Source organism: Ostrinia nubilalis, chromosome 7, assembly GCF_963855985.1.
Source record: "Ostrinia nubilalis chromosome 7, ilOstNubi1.1, whole genome shotgun sequence".
In the NCBI taxonomy this organism is placed as follows: Eukaryota; Metazoa; Arthropoda; class Insecta; order Lepidoptera; family Crambidae; genus Ostrinia; species Ostrinia nubilalis.
In genome coordinates, this window is record NC_087094.1 from 3,471,503 (window position 1) to 3,483,995 (window position 12,493).

At 35.3% G+C, this 12,493-nt stretch overlaps 1 protein-coding gene across 1 annotated transcript in view; it reads right to left on the reverse strand.

Moving 5' to 3' along the window:
• LOC135073065 (nephrin-like) overlaps positions 1 to 12,493 on the reverse strand; it is a 185,764-nt gene that overhangs the window by 41,428 nt on the left and 131,843 nt on the right. Inside the window, exons 3-4 of the mRNA XM_063967080.1 lie at positions 9,176 to 9,338; positions 904 to 1,100 (exon numbers count right to left, since the gene is read on the reverse strand). Coding sequence (XP_063823150.1) covers positions 904 to 1,100; positions 9,176 to 9,338 — 360 coding nt within the window. The remainder of the gene's footprint in view (positions 1 to 903; positions 1,101 to 9,175; positions 9,339 to 12,493) is intronic.

A 12,493-nucleotide genomic window follows, 5' to 3' on the forward strand; every position in this document is an offset into this window, starting at 1 on the left:
AAGTTTAAAATCATAAATCATAAAAATTCATTTTAAATGATAAAAGTGTTGTATATTAGTCCTTGAATAACGTAGTCTATTCCCCAACTAAATATCCAGCAAAATGGTAGGAGCACAATTCCGTAAAGATTAATTACCCCAAGATATCCATCTATACAGCGTATGTTCTCAATAAGGCTCCGGTCTTGTATTATATTGCCTTTCAATATGCCTAAGCTGGCGAAGAGTTGCCAGCGGTCAGCTCTTTGAGATGAACCGCATATTCAAGTTTCCCAATAATCCTATTATAGACCAATTGCACAGTTATCCAGGATTAGCGGAGCGATCGCCGGGCATCCATTAATTAATATAAATCCACTGGCGCTTGCTTAATATTTAGCATTGTTTTGTTAGTTTCAAATCTTCAAGCTTTGATGTTGGTATCGTGTTAATGACATTTTGTAGAAACTTGTTGATTGTAGAATAAGCTGTAAACTACAGTTAACCTAATTTAGTTACAATTAACTTATTGCTTTATTAATTTTATTAAAAAAACCAAGTACCTACCTACCTACCTGATGGAATATAAAAGACTAAACGTGATTTTCAATGTGACATCAATCTTTTAAACTGCGATCTCCAACCCGCCTGCCGAGCCTGGGGATTATGGCTAAACCCTCCACTATGTGGAGGAGGCTCATAGTCCAGCAGTGGACTGTAAAGGGCTGTTGATGATGATGAAACGTGTTTTTGTTTAGTTTAGTATACTTCAGTTATCGCTGATAAAATGAGTCACAAAAAGGTACCTACATAATTTGTAATTAGTTCAGTTAGTAAAATAATAAGGGTCTCCTAGAATGTTGTCGGTCTAATTCCGCCCACTGACTGGGCCGACAAATAAAGATAAATAACAGTAATACTCACCTATAACATCAAGGATGATCTTGTGGTTCCTTGTAGGCGATATCTTGAAGTCGACTCTACACCGGTACAGAGCTCGGTCGGAGGCCACGACGTCGTGTATCCTCAGCATGGATGGCTGAGTCACTTGCCACTTCGCCCGCCCAGCTAGAATGTTATCAGACCAGTGGGCGGATGTTGTCTTGACGCGGGCGTCGTAGCTGTGGACAATTTTTTAAATTTAATTGGGTATGAAAGAATTAAAATTATTTATTAAAGAATTTAATGGCGCATGAGAACGAGGAGGGCCGACCCCAAATAATGGGAAGAGGCACGGAAAGAAGAAGAAGAAGAATTGGGTATGAAAGAAATACCTTCTGAAAAGTAATGCAGAACTGAACTTGATTTAACTTTAAGCATAGATTGAGGTGTTTATTAGTTGAATTCAAAGAACAGAATATTAGGGCTGAAATTGGGTCGAGTTTTGAGTTTTTTTTTTAAATATGGACAAAATTGATAACAACTGTCTACAGTATTTTTGCGCACGGGTTATGCATAGCTTATTTTTATTGTTTTATAACCTAGAAACAAGAATAACAACATTTTTTTTTTCTGAATTTGCTTTTATGTGTAAAAAATAGAAAAATTCATATCAATGAATGTATGAAACATGAACATAGAGATGATTTAATTTGTTGCTGAAATTTTTTTTCTTTCTTTCATTCATTCTTTCTAATTATTAAAACATAACAAACATCCATTTAAGATTCATTCTCACAAGAGAAAAATTAAAATAGAGTCCAAATATTTATTAAAAATGAAAAGTTCAAATTTTTTGTCATGTTCCATAGAAGATTTTTTTCATAAAAATCTAACCCTATCATGCTTTCAGTATACTGGCCTTGGTAACGTCGTCTCTCAAATCCCACTACATTTTGATGAAAGCGTGCCCCTTGTTCTTGCGAATAAGCCCCCATAATTATTTATAAATATATCCCAATGAGAATGTGACGTGCATCTTTAGAGACATTCTACTATGAAGATGGAAAATTCAAATCGCTATAACTTCTTAAAAAGCAAATATTTTCGATTTGTAATCGCACTTTTTTATATAATTTTGCTTATATAATCAGAATATAATAAGTAAAATTCACGCGCATAAAAAAATTTTTTTTTTGTTGACCGGTGTAATCAAACTCATAGTTTATAAGTTCAGCCATCCCTTATTCTCAATGTATGTCTACTTCAGATATAGGATTTATTAAAAATACCTATATAGTTGTAATAATAGACTACTAAATTAAATTCATTAAAAAACCAATAGGAGATAATCTATATATATAAAAATGAAACCCGTTTTCCGTTGTCACGACATAACATGAAAACGGCTTGACCGATTTGGCTGATTTTTTTTTGTAGTTTTCTAATACTCTGTACAAGGTTTTTACGGAAAAAAATATAAAGAAAATCTCTACGCTAAGGCGGTACGAAGTTCGCCGGGTCAGCTAGTAATAAATAAAACGCTTTATTGTACACAACACAAAACAATGAAATGAAAAATTAAGAATTAGTGTTGGTATAATTTACCAAAAAATATCAACATCCAAAAACCATTAGACACTAAAGTATGTATTTTAGTCTTGCCCTAATATCGTGTCCCCTAAACATTTTTGGTGACAAATAAAAAAGTATGAACTCTACGTACAGGTAATAAAGACGATAATAAACTGAAAATTGTATTGAAACAGCTCATAAATATTTTATAGGTGTTGCCGCAAGGCGCTTAGTTTTCATAAAACGTCACATAGTTTATGAAATAGTTGAAATTCATTCGCGCCATATTATTTCGTTGTTGAATGTGTTTTAATATTTTTACTGAAAAAAGAAACACGCTTTATTAAATAACTAACTTTTGCCCGCGGCTTCATCCGCGTAAAATTTAGTTTGTCACAGATCGTCATAAATAATAGCCTATATGTTATTCTGGGTTATAAACAACACTACTGTAAATTTTCATTAAAATCCGTTTAGTAGTTTTTGCGTGGAAGAGTAACAAACATGTTAACATCCAGACAAATACAAACTTTCGCATTTTTAACATGTAATGATAGTGATGAAAATAAATGATGATGTAAGATAACTCAAATTTATTACTACAATAATATTTGTAGAATGATTGAAAACTCAGTTTGCTGTTTTCGTTGATGATTGCGTTTTTGGTCCCATAATACCAGTTTTACGTATTTTATTTATGTAAAAACTTTTGTTTGAAAAGGTTTGATGTAGTTTTTTCGAGTTTTTAATCGGTTATTACAATTAAAATTCTCCGCTCTACTCCACCTTGGTGGAAACCGGGCCTAAAACTGTACATCAAGTGTTACAACTGCACCTTAACTTAGTGTTAGAGTTCAGTGAGAATAAGATCAGTGTTAACGTCAAAGTCAACATCTGACGTGCTTTTTCACGAACATCCAAACAGTGCTACCAAACTCAATAAACCGCTGCCACTTGCTCCACACGACCAACCCGTTCATGCTAACCGCAAACCATCAATCAACTTCGACGTGGCTCTGAAAGAACTATACAAAGTACACGATATTCGTCATAATCCGTCATTGGGACGTGCAACCGTATCGTAATAGACTAAGAGCTGGTGAACGCCAGACCTACGTCATATAAAAGCTGAAAGTTTGAAGTTTGGGTCATCGTGGCTTTGGCAGCTACCCTCAAAAGATTGTCTGGCAAGGAGTTGGAACTGTCAAACCTGTCTGGCTCATGAGGAAATAACTTCTAATCATTTCCCAAATACTATACAAAAATCTGCTTTTATGGTACAACGTAAGTAGAATTACAGTCCAATGAATATACAGCAAAGGCCACCGTAAAAGTTAGGCTTAGTCCTTGCCAGACAATCTTTTGAGAGTAGCTGCCAAAGCCACGATGACCCAAACTTCATGATGTACCAACATTTTAACCTATATTGGGAGCATACGCTGACAAACTTTCAGCTTTTATAAAATGACGTAAGTTTAGCGTACACTAGCTCTTAGTCTATAAGGAAAATGTACAGATACGAGTAGAGCTGTGCAGCGTTTATTTATTCGAGCTTAGTATGTGATGTAGTGGCTCCTTTATGCGCAAGGAAGCTGGACTCTGTGGGGGTTTTCTTAAATGGTTAATAGTGTTTTGAATGAAAACACAAGAAAACGACGTAGGTTTACGAGGTGAGCTAAGTAGCAAATGATGTAGCTAACTTATTTAATGCTTACTTGCTTATGAAACTGACGATATTTTCTTCAGATTCATGAATTTGTAATTCCTGTAGTTCTATAGAGATCAGCTGGCCTGATTTTTTATAACTCCATTTAGAGTACACAAAGGTGCAGACCTGAATTGATACCTTTAGAATAAGTAAGTAGTATAATAATATGCATTTGTCAGATGTAAAGCTGAAGCTTTTTTACTAGATTTTAGTCTTTAATTTGTTCTGCAGTTCTGTTTTGGACAAATGCGATTTATTTTTAACCAAAAATATATTTTAATAAAATTAATACGACTCCGTGCTGCGTCCTCAATGAGCCGCGCTTTGACGTGCCATGAGAAATGGCCGTCACCAGCATGTGCTGGTGAGTTATGCCCAAACCACTAGCTTTATTTTCTTTTCACAACCACCGGTTAAAATAAAATAAATGAAAAAATAAAAAGGTTCCACTGTCACACAAATTTTAGCTTCTTTTCTAGCTTGAACCTAATGCAGTCTACGCACCTATAGTTCCAAAATACTGAACTGTCCTATGCATGACATTGACAGTGGGGCGCCACCGTCAATACCAGATCGCTAGTTCCGATTTTTGCCATGTTGGAAACCATATAGTTGAACGATGGTAGCGCCCCCCTGTCATTGAGTTTGGCGGGACAGTTCAGCGTGGGTCATCTATACCGCCGACTCCGTGATATGAGTCGTTGACATGTTGTTAAATGGCATAAAAAAGTACAGGTCGTGGACATGAGTCGTTTTAAATACATCCACCGACACCAAGTCGGGCTGTCGATGGGCTTAGTAAGTAGAGTTCCTAAGGAGAGCTTTTGCCATAGGAATTATAGTCAGATGTTTTTACACAGATCTAGACCACAGATTTGAACAAAAATATGACTGAAAAAAAACCATAGTAGATATTTACAACACAACTTGACAACTGAATAAAACAACAGAATAAAGAAAAAACAAAGAAATAAACGTACCTAAACGTGGGTTGTGATGTAGGTAATTTACTCTTATTACAAAGGTACTTATCGCCTACGAGATAGGTAGGTACACCGTTGATACCTAATAAAAGTTAACGACGTGTCATATTATCATGTTAATAGCACTATCCTAAACTAACCAAAGCTGTATTGCATAAAAATAGCTTTCAGATATTCTTTACCTTGGTTTGGGTATAACATGAGCCATATTTTACTCATACCATTTCAAGCAGTTCAGTCGCACTAGTCGACTTTTTTATCTCAAAATAAGTCTCTCGTCCTCATCATTCGGTCATTATTGGTCTAGTGCAAAAGCACGACCTTTTCCACATGCAAAAGGCGGATTTAACCTCTAACATAAGTCTTTTAATAAGTCATATTAAGAATAAATGATGTATCAACCGTCTCCAAATAGCCATTCCACATAATTTTATAACGGCCACAAAAGCCCGAGTCATCGAAAAGAAGTCTCCCACGCGGCCATCTTTTGCGGAGTCATGCGCGGTGCCATCAAGCGATTTTCCGATTGATGGCCACGCACATCGGCTAACAAGGGTCACTGTGCGGAAAAACGTCGCTGGTTATACGGCTGGTGACTTTATACAATCATGTCACAGGTTAAACAAAATGGCCGGCTCGCTTTGTGGACGAATTAATGTGGCTGGAAATATTCAGAATGTTTATCTGTGAGCGCGAACTGATAACGCTTCCAAAAAAGGTTTTCACAGATATTTATAAAGACCTGAAAGAATGTAGCCAGAGTAAAAAGGATAAAGGATTTTATCAAAGTAAAGGTGGATACAGAGTTTATTTTCATAATTCCTTGAATGAAAAATAAAGGTTCCCTGGAACGTCACTGACCTTTGAATGAAAGGTAGGTTCTGCAATGCTAGAAGTTGTTCATTAAGTTTGTTAAATCATTTCTTTTTTGTAGCTATTGTGACTCTTACGCTATACCGAATTAAAATTAGGATACGAACTCTACTATTTTTTTTACAAATACAAAAGTATCTTGCTTTAAATAAATACAAAGTAAGCCACGCAATACTATTTCGATTAACTCGATCACCTAATTGAATTCCTCCCTACATTTCTAATAATTGGTACCTACAAATTGTACTTTGCCTTACAGTCAAAATATTCAACAACAGAAAATTAAAAAAAAATACCGTGTTTTCCTCAAATAAGATATTGAAAATTGAAACATTTTTCTGATGGGTGCTATTAAGTCATTTTCTACTTGGATTGTACCAAGTAAAGTCATAATTATACTGACAAATTAGCCGTTAAAGGCGTCCAAAATGGCTCAATAATATACCGATTGGTTTATAATAGTCTCAAAATCATACAATCGTGCTACTATGGTGGGGTTAATTTGAATACAAACTATATTTATGATTGTAACTAGTCTTGCCTTGTTTTAAAAGATTTAGCTAGAAATTATTTCTAGGAAGAACTTGTGCTGAAATTAAATCTCAGCAACATTTATTATTGTTTTAAATTTGAAACCGAAGGCAGCGGCGCTTTGAACTAAACTTGTTTATCCATAAACATTGGAATAACCGGTAATTTTGTTTGCGAATTGATTTGTTATTGCAAAATGTTAATTTCGTGTGAACTCCCTGGGCCCTGCAGATATTCGGATCTTCAGATTTATTACCATTATCAGGCAACCTTTTTCGGCGTTTTTACGACTGATTCAACATTCGCTCCCCGATACAATACAGTATTGGGAATTATTTCCATCTATTTTTACTGAGATATACAGAAATATTTCGGAAACAACTCCTGAAATTGCTTCGCGTACGGGATAAATAAACCTCGCATAAATATTTTTCTGTGAGTCTCATTGCTTATCTACTTAGGTATTTTTTTTAACTTGTACTTTGACGTGATTGTAGGTAAATGAAGAAAAAAAAATAGAATGTGTTTTTGCTAATAACCTTAATTCACTTTTTTCATGAATGAAATTAATTTATTATGTACTTATACAGATTTTTGGGTAGGCAAGTCACCTTTACCGACGACATCGTAAAGGTAGCAGGGAAGCGCTGGACGCAGGCCGCTACCAATCGATCAACATGGAAAGCATTGGGGGAGGCCTATGTTCAGCAGTGGACGTCCTATGGCTGAAATGATGATGATGATGATGAAGTCACCTTTTTGCTACACGAATTAATTATTGTTTTGACATTATGATATACTCGCGCTTATAATTGTTCCTCAATATTCCAAACTCGTACCTGCATAGATTCAATCTCTATAAACACTACGCACTATAAATTCAAAAGCAGCTAACATCAGATGTCGTCACAGAGCCAAAGAACTTTGTTCAAACAAAATTTTCAGCAAACAAAACGCGGTCTCATCTGATCAAACGTTTTGTTGACACCAACATTTGAGCCAACTAATTTGGCTACATGGCCCACGCCCATGCATAAGAGATGTACGCTTGAGCGATTTATAAAATATGCACACGTTGTCAGATTTGATTTAGCAATACCTACATACACCTTGCTATAGACGTGTGTACACCTACGCTACTATTGACGTCGTAGTCGAAACCAAGTTTCTTTACATTCACTTAACGAAATGAAAGATCAGAACGAAAATATAATAGATTTAATTATTTCAGTTAATTTACTTTTGTTTCTTAATTAGGCCCATTTCTTTTTGTTAATTGCTTTTCATTGTTATTTCTCTACAAATACTTCAGTATACATTCTTCGAAAAATGTGTCAAGTAAAAATAATATCAGCAACGCATTTCATCATCATTTCAGCCATAGGACGTCCACTGCTGAACAAAGGCCTCCCCCAATGACTTCCATATTGCACGGTTGGTAGCGGCCTGCATCCAGCGCCTTCCTGCTACCTTTTTCAGGTTGTCGGTCCACCTTGTGGGTGGACGTCTCACGCTACGTTTTCCGGTAGCAACGCATTTAAAAAGAAGCAAAAATAATTTAGATTGCTTGCTTCAACCACCAACCCCTTTTACATTCCAATCACATTATTCCTCTGACATTGTCTTCTAACTGTCGTTAGAAAGAAAAAATGGAAAATAGAAGCAGAACCGTGGTAGTGGTAAAGCCCTTGTTCGCCGCACGCGACCCAAGCTTATTACAGGGAAAAGTAGAAAAATACAACCCGCGTACTACGTGCTCCAGTACAGAAAGCAATTTAAAATTCCCGTGGAAAAACTTTGAAAACAAACCTAGTGTTGAGGCCTTAATAAGGATGCTTTCAAATATGATTGCTCTACTTAGCAAAGTGGCCTTAAAATGCTTCTCCACAACTCAACAGCCAAGAAATATGAACCTTTTGTCGTAAAATGTTAAGTCCATTATCTTAAAACACCCAAGAGAAATTCGGCTTTTATACTTAGAGCAAGATAATGAGGGATGAAATAATTTTTATTATCTTATAAGTTATTATAAGAATGTTTTCTTTAAGCGATAACAAGATAATATTATGAAAGATGAAAATATAAAAAATGTATTGTTTTAGTCTTGAAGAATGCTTTCATAATTTATTCGTTGTCATAAAGATTATAGTACTATAAAGAAAAAAATTGTATCTAGGCAATTTTAGTACGTTCATCTTAAAATTATATCCGTTAGACAGAATACAACGCCCGTAGTTTCGTACCTACCTGAGTAAAACCCCTTTATAACACCTTCGCAATATGTATAATCCTAACAAGTTTACACAACAATCGGCTTATTGAAATTAATACTAAGTATAGACAAAAATAAGTCCATTATGAACCTCTACTAACAAGGCTAATTTGCTAAAAAGCACTTGCATTGCAATAAAATAAGCTTATTTAGCCATGATGTTAGGTTTTCATTATTTTATTGGGGGAGTATCTCAAATCCCATGTCTTTCTATTTTAGTTGAAATGGAACGTGAAATTTAAAAATCTCATATTTGAAACATTTAGTGTTAAATGCACCCTTTCAGCTATCGGGGTCAGTAATAGTAACTTACATAAAAATTATTTACAATTACATACTATATGTATCCATCATCCTACATAGTTACAGTCTTACCTGTAAATAGGCACGTCGTCCTTATACCACACGACTAGCAGCAACACGTCTGTGGGCTGCGGCGAGCGAGTGTCACAGGGCAGTGTCGCCTCGCCGCCAGAGACTGCTGACACCTTCACGGCGTCTAGAGACTCCGCCATGACACTCGGCGGCGGTCGCAGACCTGCCAACAATATCGGTTAAATTTAGACCTGAGGTTAAGTTGATATTGACGCGTGGGACAGACATTATAGTTGTGGGAATAAAGATTAGGTTAATGACTTAAGCATTCGTAGATTCGTAGAATAAAGATCCAAAGATAATACTGAGATGCAACCTTAAATATCTGAAAAAGAACTTAAATAAAATTATAACAAATTATCCAAAGGAAGAATTTACAAGGATCGTTTTGGAAATAATACATAATTCAATTCATTTATTTCACAGAAATACACGACCATTAGTATATGTATAGGTTTATTATATGCAATATATTTATAATTTATTTTAAATCAGGGTTCGAAAATATCCTTATGATATATATCCGATATATATCGGATATATATCTGATATTATGATATATATCCGATATATATCGGATATATATCATAAATATCGGATATATATCGGATATTTTCGAACCTAGGGTTCGAAAATATTCTTATGATATATATCAGATATATATCTGATAAATATCATAAATATCGGATATTTATGATATATATCCGATATATATCGGATATATATCATAAATATCGGATATTTTCGAACCCTGTTTTAAATGTAGCTAATTGACGTAGGTTATGTACGAGTCACATCTACCTAATTCTGGTTTAGATACGTAACTTTCATAGCGAGGGCGAATTGCTATAGGTCATGCTTGAAAGAGATGAAAAATAGATCAATAAAGTTATTCTTTACAATAATTAAATTAAATAGTATTGGCAAAAATTTATGAATACCACGAGTGTAACAATAATTGATCGCTTGTATTTCCTGTCACAAAACTTTAATTTGTCCCGTCATGTTTTACTCCAGAATAAAGATATCTGGCACAAAATCCAAACCATAGGCTACTTGAAACGTTACTTAACCTACCTGACATAAATCACGTCTACCGTCATTACTTAATTGTGCCAAGGTTGAATAGTTAAGCGGCACCGAACACGTATCATTACACTTCGATTGATCGTTAACAACTACAGTTATGAACGAGAGACCGGCACGAAGGTTGATAGCAAAGTGGCCATAAATTTCGGTGCTTAGCATTTTAGGGTACGTTCACACTGGCGGAACTTGATGCGGAGTTTCGGTGCAGGACGTGTAGAGTGTCAATGCGTTTAATTAACAGGGTCAAATACTCGTAGTGATACCGAAAGTAGCCAATAAGTTCGCAACACGTCTTTATTACAATTTTATTGGAATGTGTTGTCAAATTTTTACCTTTGGTGTGACGAACTATTTATCTCTGACTAGCTTTCCGCCCGCGGCTTCGCCCGTGTGGAATTTTGTCTGTCACAGAAAAACTTTATCGCGCGCGTCCCTGTTTCAAAAACCGGAATAAAAACTATCTCTATACCATATTTCATCAAAATCTTTTCAGTGGTTTCAGCGTGAAAGCGAGACAGACAGACAGAGTTACTTTCGCATTATAATATTAGTATACATTGTACAGACGACACGTCATAGAGTTTAGCTCAAAATTTTATGAATTGTATTTGTATGATTTGACACGTAAAAGCATAAGTGGTAGCCGAAGCGCTACCAATTCTGATATAAAAACATCGTCATTCATCAGAAATTAATTCCGGTTCTGGTAGGTTCGCTGTGATAAATAAATAGGTGTAGCATTATGCACAGTACCTTTCTAAGAAACCCAGAACAGTTTCATTCCTAGAAAGGATAAAGGATGGGTCTTAAATGCCTGCATTTTTCTTTTCCTAAACCGTACTTCAGTCCCACGTTAAGCTCCGCGTTCGTATGAACTAGTCCTTAGAAATTAGTTTCTTGGTATATCATTAAGTAGTTATGCTGAGACAGCAAAAAGGAAAAAATATACTACGTAGCTTCCTTGAGAAATTTCTTTACTGGCTGAAATAGCTTTGGATTGTTAATGTATTTATTTAAACCAATCTTTTACTTGATAATTCATTAATGTTGGAAACACTGGGACCTTAATAATCCTTGTTTATATGATTTTACGATAACATAAGCACAGTAATAAAAGTGCCAAATAAATTATCGTGGACTATAATCTTCAATGTTGCTAGGCTAGGTACTAGTATTTTTTGAAAATCCGTAGTTTTGGTGTGTACAAATGCATTGATTTAAATCTACTAAGAACATCTGTGACACTATTGAAAAATATCACTTAGCAAACTGTGTAATATTTATTAAATAATTTATAGTAATTGCTACAAAGACGGACATTGTGCTTCTTAATTAAAACAATATTATTTTATGTATACTCGTACAATTCATAGAATTGTAACAAAATTGGCTTTTGTTTGATATACAAGAACTGCCTTAATTACAAAAGTAATGCATTTGAAATGAGGCAAATTATCTATCTCTCCTTTGTAAAGAAAAGATAAATATTTACATTTATTCAGCGATATTTCTAGCTTCAACTACATCCTCTTTAGTAATAAGAAGCTTCGTTAATAGTTTTACTACGAGTATAAATAAAGTAAGGCTGAGTTACACCATCTTACTTAACCTGTGATTGACAGACTTTTGACGTTTGTTGTAGTAAAGATGACGTTTTCTGGAGTGGAGGCCACGTACTGGAAAACGCAGCGTGGGACGTCCACCCACAAGGTGGACCAACGACCTGATAAAGGTAGCAGGAAGGCGCTGGATGCAGGCCGCTACCAACCGTGCGATGTGGAAGTCATTGGGGGAGCCCTATGTTCAGGTGGACGTCCTGTGGCTGAAATGATAATGATGATGTAATAAAAGTAAGATGTTGCAGGCTAATAAAGTAAACTTACAACATTATAAAATTTTAAACCGCATCTCTTCAGTCTGCCCGCGACCATGACTCGTGCAACCGAGCCGAAACGTCGGGAGGGTAAATATTTTATTTACCGTTAAAATAGATATTGTTGCAATAAATCCCGTGAAGTGATAATTCAACATTATAAAAGTCATGTTAAACATTACAGATACCATGACTTCAAAACAGAATCAATATCAAACAACCAAAGAAATATCTCTTTCAACACAATTTCTTCGGAAATCGTTCGAGAAACTCGAATCGTAAGATACGCGATGGTGACAAATAGCTCGATTAACAACCTGAATCGGCTAGAAGGAGATGGTCTGACTAACGACCCG